The sequence below is a fragment of the Miniopterus schreibersii genome (assembly GCF_964146895.1).
Source record: "Miniopterus schreibersii genome assembly, chromosome: 17".
NCBI lineage: Eukaryota > Metazoa > Chordata > Mammalia > Chiroptera > Miniopteridae > Miniopterus > Miniopterus schreibersii.
Genome location: NC_138117.1, coordinates 25071177 through 25088571, shown reverse-complemented (window position 1 = coordinate 25088571; position 17395 = coordinate 25071177). Strand labels below are relative to the sequence as shown.

Here is a 17395-nt window from a genome sequence, read left to right as displayed (position 1 = left end):
GTTTATCCACACAGCCAGAAATATTAGGGCAGTCGTTTTATTTAAAAAAATTTTTGATATAAAAATGCAGTAGAAAGAACAAATATTCTATGACCCTACTTCTATGAGCTACCTAGCATAGGCGAATTCATAGAGACAGAAAGCTGAAAAGAGGTTACCAGGGACTAAAGGAGGGGGAAACTGAAAAGAATTCTGGAGATGAATGTTGGAAATGACTGCACAACATTGTAAATATACTTAATGCCACTGAATTCTGCACTGAAAATTGGTTAGTCAGTTTTATGGTATGTATGTTTTACCACAATAACAAAAATTAAAAAGAAGGGAAGAAAATCTTGACTAGCACAAAATCTGATGCACACACTCAAAGAGTTCTGGAGGCCAAACTAATATATAAAAGTTTGGAATTATCTGTAGATTTAAGTTATATATACTTTCTATCCTTTCCAAATTGCTGTTCTTAATTAATTTCTCTAAATATTGTATTTTAAATAAAACAATTTGAAGTTCATATTAAATATATTAATATCAAAGTACTACTATACATTGTTTGACGGCAAAAAATTCTATAAAACATTTAACTACGTACTTGCAACCAGTGGTTCCTCTTCTGATGGTTTAAAGTAAAAAGAAACCTTTTCCAGATCAAATAGTGCAACCAGTGTATCTTCTAGCATGGCCTGTTCATCTGTCTGGAAAGAAAGAAAAACCAACAATACAGGGGTGATATAATAGGATTGTGTAGACCACATAACACAGCAGAGCATAACACTGTGTAGCTTAACATTACATAACGTTACATAACATAACATCTCCAGGCCCAAGCTAACTTCGCCTGTTTTATTCACATACAAATCAAATTATCAACACTTAACTAAAAGTTTGCTATCTAAAATAAAATTAATAAATCTCTCAGTTACAAATTTCTTTTATAGTTTTATACTTTTAATTTTCTCAATTGTCTAAATGGTTCTACACAACTCTTTAGCCTATTTTGTAGCTAGAGTCTAATCATATTTATTTTATTACCTACAAATAACTCTGTACCAAAACAGCATGCCATTTGCTTCTAAATTTCTATAATCTTATAAATGCAACAACTGAAAGGCAAAAATGTTGTTTTATTAAAAAACCAAAATACATAATGGTCATCCTATTTTATAATAAGGTAACCTGTGCATTATCCATTTTGGAATTTATCAAAACTGTGATCAAAGCAATCTGCATGTGTGTAATGATTTTTCTTTCGAAGGGCTTGGGGATAAGAACCATTTTCATCTCACTTGCCCTTATGGGGCCTTACCCTAGAATCCTGTAAGATCTGATCTGTTTTAGCCACTTGTTTTATTCTTACAGCATGTTATTTTCTAGCTGGGCCAGGTAAGGCCAGGCGTGGTAACAAGTTCAGTGCCTGTCTCAGCAATACCATCTTCCTAGTGCTAGGTTCTCGCCTTCCTACGAGCAATTTAGTGCACTACGTAGAGTCTTTTACTAATTTTCTCATGAAAGAATAATGAGCGTTATGATATATCGCTTACCTTTTAAAGGTGACATTTGTTTCCTTAAGAATGTCAATGATACTTTTAAGCAATAACGTTAACATGCTTTACACACGTTTTAAAAGTTGCTTTATGTTTATAGCCATATATTTTGGGCAGCATTAGTAGAAACTGCAGGCGACAGTAAAGAATTTCCATTGTGTAAAAAAGAATCACTGAGTAGAAATCAAGAGGTTAAGAGAATTGTCACCTTTGCACGTTGGTGTGGTACATAATATAGCGTATGGTATGCAGTAAGTGCTGGATACATGTTTCCTAAACTGCTATTTTTTAAAGTCCTTTGAGGCAGTCGAAAAATGCCATGAACGGAAATGGAAAGACAGGACTAAAGAATCAGCATTTTTCCAGTTGAGAGGAATACACACAGGAAGAAAAGTTCCAAAGAGGCTGGACTCTGCTTGTTAAAGTGCATGCCACAAAGCTGCAACTGATGTGACTAAAGCCACACCCAAGCAACCAGGACTGTGCTCAGAGCTCAGGAACACAGGCCGCAGAGCCTGCAGCTCCCAGAGAGCCCTTCACAGTCCTGGGAGGCATTTATGCTCTTGTTTTAGAGGCAGAAAGACTCTGGGTATCATTTTTTTCTTGTAACCTTTGGATTTTTAATCAATTCTGTAATAAACAAAAAATGTTTTGCAAGAACAATTTAAAAAAAATACAGCTTTCTTGAGATGTAATTCACATACTATAAAATTCACCCATGTAAAGTGCACAGCTCAGGGGTTTCTAGTATATTCAGAGCTATATAAATAACTACCATCTAATTTTAGAATATTTTCACCACCTTAAAAAGAAACTCAGTACCCATAAGCATTCACTCCCCACAGTCCAACCCCCAATCCTTAGCCCCAGGTAACTACTAGCCTACTTTCAGTCTCTAAGATTTGACTATTTCACACAATGAATAATAATGGAGTCGCATTATATGTGGTCTTTTGTAACTGGCTTATTTCATGTTGCATAACATTTTCAACTTTCATCCATGTTGAATGAGGTATCGGTACCTCATTCCTTTTTATTGCTGAATAATGTTCTACTGTATGGATATACCACAACTTGTTTATCCATTCATCAGTTCATGGATATTCAGTCATGTCCATGTTTTAGTTATTGTGAATATCTCTCTAAGAACATTTGTGTACAAGTTTTTGTGTGAATGTAAGTTTTCATTTTTCTTGGGTATTACCTAGGAATAAAATTTCTGGGTAATATGGAAATTCTGTTACAAAATTGCTCCACTGTTTTACATCCCCACCACCTCACCAACACTTAAAATTGACAGTCTTTTGGACTATAGCCATCCACATCACATGTGATAGAGTATCTCACTGTAGTTTTGAGTTGCATTTCCCCAATGGCTAATGATGTTCATCTTTTTTATGCTTTTTGGCAATTTCATATATTCTTTGGAAAAACCACCATTCAAGTTCTTTGCCCACTTTTTGAGTTGTCTTTTTATTGTTTAGTTTTAAGAATTCATTATATAACTTGGATATGTCACTTATCAGAGATATGAATTATAAATAAATAAAATTTCAACTAAAATTAAGTTTAAAGTTAAAGTACCAGCACTTGATTAAACAATGTCAGTGTTAAAGTAAGAACAAAATAGAAATAGAGCCTTATTCATTCATTTATTCATTCATTCAACACTTAATGCCTACCATATGTTAGGACGTAGGCTTCCTGTCTTATGTAATTTCTATTTTATAGACAATGATTAATTTTTATTTTTAAACACATTTTCAAAAGTGCCATATTTAAAAATTTTCATTAAGTAAATGTCTTATTTGGTTGTATTAGCAACCAAATAAGAAATTGATCACCCATGTGGAGTATAGAGTCTTTTCAGGAGAATCTAATTGTTTCTCTGAAGTACAATGAGGTGGGCTTCCTTACCTTATCATTCCAGAACCTTTTATGACCATGCAATACAGCAATGACTCCCTACCCTCAATGCCATTGAAGAAAAACATTATTTTGATGTATAAACTCATATACATGCATTTAAAATCTTAACCATGTAGCTATATTTTCTGTGTACTTTAACAGATAAAATAACATGTGATGTTCAAAATCACAATTCCATTTAGCTAGCACCTTAAGTTTATACTTAGAAGTGGATATATTTGCCTTTAAACACCATGACAACTCCCAGAACCACAGAAAGTATGGGTAAAAAACATCTAAGTTCACCACGGTGTTATCAATCATGTATTTCGAGATGCTTTCTTCACACCCACTGTGGAAAACTAATGCATAAACATTGGAACATTCTACCATAATTAAGGCAATGTTCTTAGATTTAACAGGACAAACATGATTACAAAGGAAGGAAATAGAATCACTTAACACATGCAAATTTTAAACAGATTGTCAGACTGTGTGACATTCGAGTTGTCAGAGCTCTCTATCAAGAATGCTCCAGAATATCAGCCTCAGCGGGAGGCTAGGTTTCAGAGCAGGCTCTTCCCTGTGCTGGAAATAACGAACCGTAGCAGGAAGGCCCTCATTCCCCCGACGACCTTAGCAGTCAGTGCTTAGGGAGGCAGGATTAATAACAGATGGAGGTTCTCAGCTTTTAGCAGCCTCTGAGACTGGATCAAAATCAGGAAAGAAAGAGCTCCTTTTACATGCCTATCAGAGCCACACTTGCCCGGGGAAAAATATATTCTTTCGAAGAAGCTGAATGACTGCTGATAGGATCACGAATAACCACTTGTCACTTGGGAATATGTTACAACGGATGCTGCAGCTGCCACAGACACCGTGGTTCCTTACCAAGTTTGGCGACAGGAGCGACTGGAAGTGGAAAAGGACACCTGCGTTGGCGATCTGGTCCAGCCACCTCCTGCTGGCCTCCCACGTCTCCATCTCATTCTCCTTGCTGTTGTCAAACATCTGGTTTAAGGCTGCCAGGAGCTGCTCAGAGAAGGCGCAGACTGTGGCCACGAGACTCTGGCAGAAAACCATGTCTCTTCGGAGCTGTGGCTCACTGTCTGCGATCCGGGAGAACAGAGGCGTTTTGAGAAATGGGGTGCAGCAAACCAGCCCACAAGCCCGCACGCGCGGCCACCTCGCCCTTGCACTAGACTCACACCAGGCGAGGGTGCGGGGCTGAGGCTCCGAATGAGCACGTACATTTTAGCAAATTGGTTTCTTCGAAAACACGAAACACCCCAAAATGTTAGAAACATTAAAATAATTTTTTCTTAGTTGATATCGTGACTTTATTTTGTAATCCCTAAATTGCTTTATAAAGTCCGAGGGGAAAAAAACTAAGGCTTTATTTATTTACTTTTTTTTTTTTTCTGATGGTCGACAATTTGCATTTGTTATGCATAGAACTTTCCTAAAGGAAACTCAAAGTCCAATTTTTCAGTTTGTGCTGGCAAATAAAATACATTATCATTAATACTAAAGTAAAAAAAAAAATGCCTACTAGGATTCTTATTCTGCAATTGACTGGTGTTGCCACTGAACCACTTTGAAGGTATGTTTACTATGTGAACTGCCACTCCTGGGTCACAGTTTTTCCAAATGGAAAGAAGCTGTGCCTGAGATATATGCAAAGTACATAAATACTATAAACACCAGCCATATATTAATATACACTGAAAAAACACTTGTACTAAAAGAGCAACAAAGGTAAAAATAGCTATATTCCCAAAAGTCTATTTAAGCCAAATTAATATTTTGAGGACTCAGAATCTTTTGAAATGAAAAAGTATTGTCAATATCAGTGTATAACATAGTATAAAGGCTGCCTTTGTTCAGTATTGAAATTTTGCATTATTGAAATTAATGTTACATACTTTTTAAGGTGTTTACCAAGAACACAAAACACCTGTTTTTAATAACCATCAAAGGCATGGGTACACATAATGTAATTGCTGTGTTACTCAGTTTCACTATTAGCAAAAACTACTCCTAAAAATTTTATTAGAAAAACAATTATTAAAAATATTTAATTTTATAATGAAAATATTCATTTATTAGGTTTAACTATAAGAACTTGTTGTTTCAGGAGGTCAGATAATTGAATATGGCAATTCCATATGGTCAACTTACTAATTTAATCAACAACGCATGTTAGACATTTTCCTTAAATAGTTCTATACCATGTGCCCTGTTCTAATAGATGGAAAAGAGCATTTTATAAGTCAAAGGACTAAACTGTGAAAGAACTCTGTCCAATTCTCAATTAAGAAAAAAGCAAAACACTTATATTGTTGTTGTGCATAATTTCTAACAGAATGTGGACACTCAATAAATATTTACTGAATTAATGTATGAAAATAATAAACCAGTAGAGCAACTAACAGACAAATGAATGAAATGAAATGAAATGAAATGAAATGAAATGAAATGAAATGAAATGAAATGAAATGAAATGAAATGAAAATGTCTGAACTCATTCTCTGGCTTCATGAGATTTCTGGATTTATTTTTGACTTAAAAGGGGACTTCAGAGAGCTTTCAGCCCAAAAGTACAGCTAGAGGACTGAGGTTCAAGACCAAGACTAAATAAGCAAAAATTGCCCTATACCTTACTTGTGCATTGTTGCTTTTCTTTTATTTTGTCCTATAGAAAAACAGAACATCTGGGGCAATTTTAAAATATACTTCAGTAGCTTTGGCAGGAATAATCTCACCTATAAACTGAGAATAATTTCTTAATAAAAATCTAAGTGGAAAGAAATTGCTTTTATCGGGAGTGGAAGGCTAAGGTCTGGAAAAAGAAGGACCTGGTTCCATTGTGAGCTTTAGAAGAGATCACAAGGGTTAGTAACTTTGCTACTAGTAGAAATAATTATCTCCAAATTGCTTTTGAGAAGAAATCCTCAAATTTCTTCTTCTTTTAGCTTAAAATAAATACTTAGATGCTTCTTCTACTCTTTGCTACTAAATTTTGTATGCATTTTAAGCCAAATTAAAATTTTCATTCAGCCTCATTATGAAATCAGAACTGACCACACAAAAGTTGCATTCATTCATTAATTCAAACTTTAACACTGAATGCCCCACAAGAATTAAACATTGCACCAATTACTGGGGGTATAAAGAAGTCCAAGTTGAGCACTTGGCCATGTCTATGCTCCCAGCAAATTGAGAGAGTAGATAAGCAAGATGCCTTTAGACACACTGCTATTGAAATCTTAAACCAACATATTTTCAAATGAAAAACACTTAATAAATGCGTATTACTTCATGGGGTGATTTTCAATTGCTCCCTTCCTATTTTCAACAGAGAGTAATTAACTAGTTTGCATAGACTTCAAAGTGCGCATCAGATATTAAGAGCTTTTCAAGGGACTTTTGACGTGTTATCTCCCAAGAATAACAAAGGTGAAAAACTGGGTAGCAGAAAGGAATCTCTGTCTATAGCCAACTTACATTTATAGTTTCTCAACACATCACTTCCCTCCATCCATCCCAGACAATCAGAAAAAAATCTTCACAAGATTGTCGTAGAATATAATAAAACAACGTATTTGAGAACAGCCAGAACAGTGGCTGTACAGGTCTCCCTGAGCCACACAGGACTGCTCGGCATTCCTCAAGCACAAAATGCCCTACAGCTCACACCTCGGTCCACTGGCCCTCTGGCTGTGGGCGCTTACCTCCTCTCCATTAGCAAACTTTTAATCATTGGTCAAGAGTCAACTCGTTGAACCTCATTGAATGGCTGAAATGGTGGCCTGTTAAAATGTCATCTTCCCTGTGACATTTCCCCTCTCCTTCAGGAAGTACTGTGCACTTGTATTGTGCACCAGGCCTGGGGGCATTCCTGTACTAGATGCCTAATGACCTGTCCTTGTGAGAGCCTGTTCACTTGCTTGGGAACCCCAGGGACCTTCAGCACAGAAGGCCAGGAAAAGTGGCATAGAACATATAACGTGTGAATTAAGCTCATGGGCTTTAGAGGCATCTATTCTGCTCTCATCTACCCATTCTACCAATTTCAAACCATATACTCCTAAGTATTAGATTCTTATATGTAAAATGGGGTACTCCTATTTTCTGAGGTCTGCAATAAAGATAGAGATATAAACACTTAGAGCATTTAACAAAGTGAAATTGGACAGTATTATTATGGTGATTCTTCTTTTCTCTAGCATCTAGCATGGTGCCCGGCAGTAAGTGGGTGCTCAGTTTTATTGCTGAACGGAGAGGGAACAACGTGATAAAGAAAGAAATCAAAATAAGCTAACTCCCAGAAAAAACATATAGGGTTTTTTCTTTTTAATTATACAGCTGTTTAAAATTCACAAGTGTCCACCTTTTTCCAAAGCTATTCTCATTCCTCATTTTTATCAATAAGAACGTCAGCAAGAATCACAATTGCTGCTTCCAGCTTCTAGCAAAAGAAGAAAAGCAGAGAGCAGTGTTTTTTTGTGTGTGTGACAGCTTGTTTATTTCTTTTGCAGAATAAGCATTCTCTTGTGGTGGACATAGACTAAAAAAATGGATTTTTAAAAACATATCAAATGCTTCTGTTTCATTTCAGTTTTTAAGTACCTACTTAAACTCATTTTCTACAAAGATGTTTTGAAGTATTAACACTTCATTTAATCTCACAGTTTTAAAAGGTCAAGTTCCACAGTTAGCTAGCTGGTCTAAAAAGAATGAGATCGTTTCTAGACATACAGGCAATCCCAGTCATTGTTCTGAGATGGTAGGAAAAAGAAAGGCAAATAAACAAGGAAACAAAAAGAGAAGATCAGAGAGAGACAGGAATTAAAGCAAGTTAAGAACAGTATTCAGCAGACACAGTCTACCCTTTTCAAGTGAAGAGTAATTTCACAGCCAACCATATGGAGTAATTTGGCTACTGTTTTGGTGCCATGCAATATATAAGAGGGAACAAAGACTGAGGGAATAAAGTAGGAAACAGAAGGATCATGATAAGGATAAGAAAATAAAATTGAAATCAAAATAAGGATCTGTAAGAACAGCCACTTGAATATTAATGAATAAAGTAATACATTCCAGGACCACTTCTGAAACTGGCATAAGTTTGAATTTCAAATCTGCCACCTACTATTTACTCATTCATGTAACTCGATAAAGCATCATCCAGATGCTCAAAAACATGTTGAATAAACACCACTTACTAGTTATTATTAATAATCTGCCTGATTTTAAATTTTTAATTATTATTGATCTTCCTGATTAATTTCTTCACTTTTAAAATGGTGGAAAGGTAATTATATTCTCACAGAATGATTGTGAGGACCTGATGAAATACATAAAAATGAGGTCCATCAACTGTGTGGTTATTAGTACAACCACATGTAAGAAACTTAAAAAAATGTAAGAAATTTATGCTTAAGGCAAAGAACAACCAACAGACAAAACTTCTTAACTTGGCTTCTCCATTCATTTATTTATGATTTAAATTTTCCAGTCGTGGTGGGTTGTAGAAGTGGTGATAAAATCCTCCTGTCTATATTCATGCCCGAGTGGTATGATTTTGAGATTGAGACTTCTCCCATCAAAAGCACAGTCCATTTCCCCACCCCTTGAATCTGAGCCCACCTACATCTTTGTTCATATACAAAAGTTAGACATACAGTTTCACAATATATCCCATTTGCACAACTAACTGTACCAAACCCGCTTCTCTTCTCTTTTTACTATATATTCTTCTTTTAAAAATTGATTTGAGAGAGAGAGGGAAAGGGAGAGAAACACTGGCTTGTTGTTCCACCCATTTATGCATGCACTGGTTGCTTCTTGTATGTGCCTTGACCAGAGATAGAACCCACAACCTTGGCATACCAGGATGACACTCTAACTGAGTGACCTGGCCAGGGCTCTAAATGATATTCTATATAAATGTTACTTTGTTTTTTAATGTTTCTACTTGTAATCAAAGATAAGTATACATTTTGTGTTTTTATTAAAACTAAGTTTTTTTCTATCTTTGCAAGACTTTAGAGAAGGTAGGGATCACATTTCCATCTATTTTGCTGAAGGCATTGCCTTGATATCAGAAAACTTCTAAGGTCATGGTCCACAATAATTTTCAATAATAAAAATAATGAAAAATATTACCTGAATATTCAAGAAGTGCCAGAAGTATCCTACACTTTACCTCTGCAGAGAAAAAAAACAACAAAACATATCAGTTAGTTGTTCAGTCTTTTCCTGCCACACTTTAACTGTATTATAGTAAAAATTAGCATAATCTCATTACATCAGACAATAAAAATCCCATTCACTTGAAATGTTATTCTTTCCTACCTGCCTAATTAAATTGTACCCATTCCTCAAGACCCTGAAATGCCTCCTAGATCTGAATTATGTGAGCCTATGAAACATCATTCAAATCCTGCTGCCTCCATAGGTCCTCCTTAGCTGCTAGAACTTACATGGAATTCTCTAAACTCCTACAGTTGTCATAGTCTTGATCAATAAACTATGAAACAGTATTTTTCTTAGTTATTTAAATTTTTAAAGATCATATATACAATACAGGGTGTCCCAAAAAAATGTATACACACTTTAATAGCTGATAGTTCAATTTGAAAATGTAATGTATTTTAATCAACACTGCCTTTATAATTATTCAAAGTGGGTATATATATATTTGGGTACACCCTATATATAATTATATATATTATATTACACAATATATATTAGAATTCTAGTTTATATATAATTATATAGATTATATTTATAGATTATGTAAAATATATATATATACATATACATATACACACATGCATATATATATGGTCTCTCTTTTCTATCTATAAGTCAAGATGGTGCCCTAAAGAACAGAAAAATACTAAATGTTTCCAAATACTCATTTCCCCACCCAATCTCCAAACAGGCTCAATCACAAATGTTTCATAAATGACATGTATGAACTTCATATTCATTGCTATGTGTTCAATGAGTTAAGTGTCCATTTACTTCCAATTGGCAAATAGTTTACTTGCAATACATAAATATAAAAACCCACAGAGTTTTTTACATGCCCAAGATTATGGGAAATAAAAGTTAGGCTGCATCCTATTCTAGATAGGTTCACAATAGTCAGAGCAACAAAAAAATGTTTAAGGATTTCTCTGTTCGTAATCGATATTTCATTTACTCTAAAATCAATATAAGGTAAAAAACTCAGGGATGATGAGAACAACTTTATTTAGACCCATGAATTATAAATTTTAGGAGTGTTACAATACTGGCATCTATTCAGTGAAAATAGACCTTTTACTTTGTAAAGTACATGCCTAAATTCCTTAAGCCTGAAAGCCTTTAAAAAATATAATTATCATTTTTGCTATTCATTATTTTGGGGAGTTTTAAGTGTGATAGTATAAAATGTTACAAGTAACCATTATGTTTAGCTACAAAATAAAAATAAAGCCAAGAAATCCAGCTGTCAAGAACAAAAGATTTTATCACACAATAGAATTGCTGTGATTTATTTGGAGTTTTTCATATCTGTACAAACTTTTCTACTGATCTCTCAACAATGCCTAAGCTGGTATATTGAGTATATTTCTAGGAAGAAGATTTAGTAATCATAGAACATTTAAACCATCTCCGTCATTTATGAAAAGAGGCCCCCAAAATGAAGAAACTGAGGCGCAAAGGGATTAAGTGGCAGGCTCAGACTCTGTTGAATTTAAGAGCTATCTTTTATCAGGAAAGTATTATAAAAGAGAAAACTCAAATGGCGTCACTTGTGCTACCAAAACTCGCGACACCAAACCTATATTTAATACGTGACTTAACTGCTGTTTCAACCTTCCTAGAAATATAACCATTATCAACAGTCTGGAATTTTCTGGTCAAGCACCACTAAGGTAATCTGTTGAGTGGGCTCTCTCTATCCCCCATATATGACTCTCTAATTTACTCTAAAGTGATGGCAATGACTGGGGTAATGCTGATACTATTTACCACATCCAGCTGACATACAAATGACTGTGGAATAAAAATTTAAACACAGGCATAATACTTATTGTACAGGTTCCTTGACCTTAGCACTATTAACATTTTGGGCCAAATAAATCTTTACTGTGAGGGACTGTCCTGTACATTGCAAAATGTTCAGTAGCATCCCTGGGCTCTACCCACTAGATGCCAGTAGTATATCCATAATTATGACAACCAAAATGTATCTCCAGATACCACCAACCACTGGCCAAATATCAAGAATAAAATCACTGAACTAGACATTTTAAAAAATTAAACAAATTTCTCATTTCATCTTTTTCACCATAGCCATGTCGGAAACTCTCAGAATTTTCTACTTAATAACTCTGACTCTAAACATGCCATCACACTTATTGGAGTTGTCTTGAAGTTTTATCTCCAATTATAGGTTGTACCAATTATAGGGTACTGAGGAAACATGGTCATGGTAGATAATAACACCATCAACTGAAACAAACAATTCTAAAAAATGAAACATGTCAAATGTCATTATTTTGATTCTCATGCAGATGCACACTTGATTTTTTAGACTTTCCATAAAATTTAGCTTCATCTCTTTTGTGAATTCTTTAGAAATTTTTCTGATGTTGTTTCATATTATAAAACATGGAAACTCTCTCCGTGTTCCATTTGTCTTCATAAGTATAAGCCCTTATTTTCTTCACTAAGAATATTCTCCATGATACAGATCATTTAGATCCTTGGAACATAAGGTTCTACAATCTCTTCTTCCTTCTTTCTCTCTTTTTACATCATGCTTTACAGTCCTTTTATTTTCCTCTTAACATGAAATACTGAAATAGTAATCAGAGCATTACTGAACTTTTGGTTTTAATGGGTTTTTAAATAATTATTGCTAATGTCATGAGATATTCTTTGCTTTTCATCCTGACCTTCAACAAACTTTCTGATGTTCTGAGCAAGACTCCGGACACTGCTGGGAAGATTCCAAGGATCTTGCTTGATGTGGAGTCTTAACCTTTTTGGACAACTCAGCTTTGGTTCCATTTCCTGTTGAAATTCTAATAGACACAAAAAATCTCTCTTAATTCTCAACCATTTACCAAACGGTTACCAAGACTGTAAGCTTCAGGATTTTCTTGTTTGCCTTGCTGTTGTCCTAAATTATAATCATGGTAGTAATTTCTTTAGCTATATCACAGGAGAAAATGTGTTAAATACAGAAAGCCAAACCATAATATTATTTTCTTACAATTGTTTAAACAAAGGAGCAAATTTAGATGAAAAATGGTACTTTAAACATCCTAAACTAGATGTTGGAAAGTGGAAAGTCTAGATCCCATTCTGTTTGCCCACCCACATCCCCAAACCCCCTTCCCCACCACGGGAAAAGAGCAAGTAGGTATTAGGCTTGGTTTCAGCCCAAGCAACTCAACGCTTACATCTCTTCAATTAACTCATTTCTATTCAGTCTGGCCCTGATAGGCATTAGACATTTTAACTTTCAAAGAAACCTAGAAGATCTTATACTGAAATTTTTTAACTTAAATTCAAAAATTATAAAAATAGAAGCAGTATTAAGTGAATTATGAAACATGAGCAACCGGAACTTTTCTTTTTGTACTATGCTTTTGCTTCATAACTATAGTCTACCACTTTGTTTCCCCATTGCTTCTAACAGTTCTTTTTTAAACCTTACCCTGTAATCCTCGACCTGGGGTGAAGTACTTGGTTTGCTCAAAGGCTCTGACCACAGCTTGCCCTTTTAGGAGATTGGTAATTGAATCCACCTATGACAATAGCAGAGATTCAGAGAGTTTCGTATTCTCACAACACATCATATATATTTCCAAGAGTAAATCTTGCAACATATTTTTTTCTTAAATTAATTATCATTCTTTGAAACCCCATGATTCTTGTGAAATCTACCTTTAAATAAAATGTTGAAATAAACTCACCTGATAACATTTGCAATGACATTTCTTACTATCCTACCATATAGTAATACAAAATATAAATTCACTTCACAAAAGTAAAGGTTCTAGAGTTATTTTAAAAAAAAGTTATCAAAATCCTCTTCAAAGTAGTAAAAGCTTCTACACCATAAATTTTAGTTATGGATATAAAATTTTTAAGACTATAAAACACCAATATGGGTCCTGAGACAATCTTGTGCTTTTTGAAATCAGGAATAAAACTGAACAAGAAATAAGGTATTCTAAAAACCCATAAAGAAATAAACAATTGCCTGTGGGGCGTGGCTCAGTGGCTGAGCATCGACCTAGGATCCAGGAGATCGTGGTTTGATTCTCAGTCAGGGCACATGCCCAGGTTGCGGGCTCACCCCGGGCGTGAAGCCAGCAGCCAATCAATGACTCTCTCATCATTGATGCTTCTATCTCTCTCTCTCCCTCCCCCTTCCTCTCTCTGAAATCAACAAAGATAGATTTTTAAAAAAAAGAAACATACAATTAAAAAATAACTCCTGTCCTGGCTGGTGTGGCTCAGTTGTTTGAGAATCGTCTCATGCACCAAGAGGTCACTGGTTTGATTCCCGGTCAGGACACATGCCCGGGTTGTGGACTCGATCCCCAGGTGGGGGAGTGCAGGAGGCAGCTGATCAATGTTTCTCTCTCATCGATGTTTCTGTCTCTCTCTCTCTCCCTCTCACTTCCTCTCTTTCTAAAAAAAAAATCAATAAAAACATTAAACAATAATAACTCCTGTGTATATAACTCTTTATAATTTTCCCAAGACTGTAAAATACTTGACATTATAATAATCCTTTGAGTTAGCTGGCTGAAGGAATATTTGTTCCCATTTTAAACTGTGGAAATTAGTTAAAGTGGGTGGAGGAACAGACTAAGGCCTTTCTATTCTAATTCTGAACTCTTTTCACTACATCTGAAAATGGGATTCCTATAGTTTAGTCTACAGAAAAAAATACCCCCAAGTGTTCCAATCATACCTGGCTGAAAAGATGCTCAAGGCAACTATGTATCTTATCCTGTTTTTCATGAGAAATGCGAACACTTAGTGGAAGTTCATCACCTAGATATAAAAAAAATCATTAATCTTATTTTTAACATTCCAAAGTATTTTAATATAAATAAAATAAAAATATTTAAACATAAGCTCTTATTCCTATACACTACTTCTCATGTTCAGGAAATGAATTCCAAAAGATTTAATAACGATGATGACATCAGATTATTGATCCTTGGAAAGTGGGGTGAAAGTGGGCCACAAAGAAAGAACACTGCACTATGCCAATTCTTTCAAGTGGTACATTTTTCTGAAGGTTAAACAGCTGAAATAAACTGCAGGTTTTAAAATTAAGATTTATCCTAATTGGCTACAGTCTTGTTTGTAACACACACAAAACAAGATATTTACGAGGCACTTATATCATCCAGTGTTTTTCTCATTACTCCCGTCACCTAGGTCAAGGCCACTTCAGGTGTGTCTGCTGTCCTAAAGCTCTTGGTTTCGAAGCCCTTCCTACGTGCACATCCAATCAACAATGCCTAATGTTTTAGTAAAACTTGCCTCCTGTGGACCTATCATTCTTCATGGTACCATAGAAAGATCACAAAACATATATTAAGGTAATTAAAAAATTAGCTCGTTGCCTTCATTTCTTTTTAATTCACTGTTTACGATGGGACTAGAAATTGACTTTATCGAGCATACAAGACTGAAATGCAACATGTGCAGTCACCAAGGATGACAGATAAAAGGTAAAATGCATAAGAATCAAGCAAGTGAATCCCTGGAAAGTATGACCAATGAGACTAGCATCGAAAAGCAGCAATGCCCTCACCAAACGCACCTGAGTCCATTTCATCACTGTGAAAATATGAGCTGCACTGGCTGCTGCAAATGCTCGTGAAGGAGGCGATGGAATTCCTGTTGCTGTTGCAGTCGCTGAAAGGGAGTTACATGGACTTTAATATTGCATTTGCTACGCTTGTCCTGTAATTTCTTATGAGAGAAACTTTTATGCCACAGTTTTATGTATTAGTATGTTTTATAGAAAATGAAGAGAAAGATAAACTTGTCTAACAGTTTATCTAACTTTTTTTAAAAAGTGTATCTTAAATTCAATATTTCAAATTTTCTTGTCATATAATGTAATCTTAAATGAATTCTCTTAAATGCACAGTTATAAATTTTTTTTAAATGTATAGCTATAAAACTAGGAGTCAAACCAAACTTAAAATTCTTCATAATCTCTTTGATGGTATATACCTGTAGTTAATTTGTTAACAGAGAGAAATTAAGTCCTGTTTCAGTTCTCTGCCTTTGAACCCTTCCTGGTAGCTTAAATTGTAACTTACCAATGACACTCCACCTCAGAGCTCAGCACAGGAATGTTAAAGGAAAGAAGGTTTAAAATGGTTGTGCGTGAATATGAATATACTACACATATCTGAAAATAGTGCAGGAGATTAAATATTTTTTCCTCTCACAATAAATGAAAATGACTTATTTAACTTTAAATTTACATTTAAAATTTCTATTTTCACCTAGTGGGAGACTGTGAGGGTAATTTTAATTATTTGATAACTAGAATTTGAGGTGAGAAAGTATTTTTAGACAAGTAATTTCCCACTGGAGAGGAAACCACTGGTTCCTATTGAAGAGTATATTAGTATCCTTAGAAGCTAAAAGTAAATGAAATGGTAAAAGTGGTAACATGATATATTATTAAATCTCTAGGAATAGTTAACTCTTATGTATTTGCTAAAATCCCTTTCACACAGAAACTGGGATAGGATAGTGGTTAAGAGAGAAGCACTGAGGGCCGGACCACCTGGTCTCATAGGTAAAATAGAGAAGTTCTGTGGGCCTCAGCTTCCTTATCTGTAAAATGGAGCTAATATCAGAACCAGCCACATAGAATTGTGGTGGGAATTATGTGAGATCATCCTGTTCTTCCACATGTCTGGTAAAAATATGTTTTAATAGCCATTAGTATATACTAAACATCTCTGGTGGGAGTAACTTTGATTGAACAATAATTAGTTAATATCTTTTCATTGTAAAACACTATAATAAAGAGTGAATAAGGGAGTTGTTGCTTTAATTAATGTAAAGAAAGCGAGAGATGCTGAAGCTGAGCACATAGCATAGACGGCAGGTTGCAACAGTCCTTGGTGAGGTTTCAGTTGGTGCAAGGACGCAAAGGAGAAAAAGCACTCTCAGTTAGGGAAGTCCATTGGAGGAGCCACGTTTGAGAGCCTGGCAGGAAGATGACAGAGCTGGGATGCTGTGTGGTGTGATGGGTTGAACTGGGTCCTCCCCAAATCCGTACATTGAAGTCTAACCCTCAGAGACCCAGGGTGACCTTATCTGGAGTGCGGGTCTTTACAGCGGTAAGCAAGTTAAAATGAGGTCATCACGGTGGGCTCTACTCCAATACAACTGGTGTCCTTATAAGAAAAGAATATTTGGACAGAGAGACACAATTGGAGGGAAAAAGATGTGAAGAGACAGAGGAGAGGACGTCCGTCTACAAGCCAAGGAGAGAGGCCTGGGACAGACCCTGCCCCCACAGCCCTCAGAAGGAGCCCACCCTGCTGACACCTTGATTTTGGAATTATAGTGCCAGAGCTGAGTACAGTAAATAAACAAATTTCTGTTGCTTAAGCCACCCAGTTCTTGGTACTTTGTTCCAGCAGCCCTACCAAAATTATACAGAAGGCACACAAGAGGAGAAAAAATACAAAAAGCTGGTCATGGGGGTGAGCAAGCGAGATTAGTCCCATTAGCTTGGAACATAAAATATAAAAAGAAAGGGGAGAAACAAGACAAAAAGAACTCCTATTCACTAGCCAACTGTCCAATAATCAAAAACAGATATCTGAAGAAAAATATTAATATAGGCACAATGTGATTATTTGCCATACATGTTA

The 17395-nt window shown here is 35.3% G+C and overlaps 1 protein-coding gene across 3 annotated transcripts in view; it reads right to left on the bottom strand.

Annotated features, from left to right (window-relative positions):
- The window catches only part of PREX2 (phosphatidylinositol-3,4,5-trisphosphate dependent Rac exchange factor 2), a 183695-nt gene that overhangs the window by 46230 nt on the left and 120070 nt on the right, over window positions 1-17395 (bottom strand). For 2 of the 3 annotated variants that reach the window (XM_081116258.1, XM_081116259.1), the window contains exons 27-33: window positions 15310-15404; window positions 14446-14528; window positions 13177-13267; window positions 12410-12538; window positions 9621-9662; window positions 4341-4558; window positions 590-692 (exon numbers count right to left, since the gene is read on the bottom strand). In XM_081116258.1, the coding sequence (XP_080972384.1) occupies window positions 590-692; window positions 4341-4558; window positions 9621-9662; window positions 12410-12538; window positions 13177-13267; window positions 14446-14528; window positions 15310-15404 (761 nt within the window). The remainder of the gene's footprint in view (window positions 1-589; window positions 693-4340; window positions 4559-9620; window positions 9663-12409; window positions 12539-13176; window positions 13268-14445; window positions 14529-15309; window positions 15405-17395) is intronic. The other variant, XR_013997400.1, reaches the window with a different exon arrangement.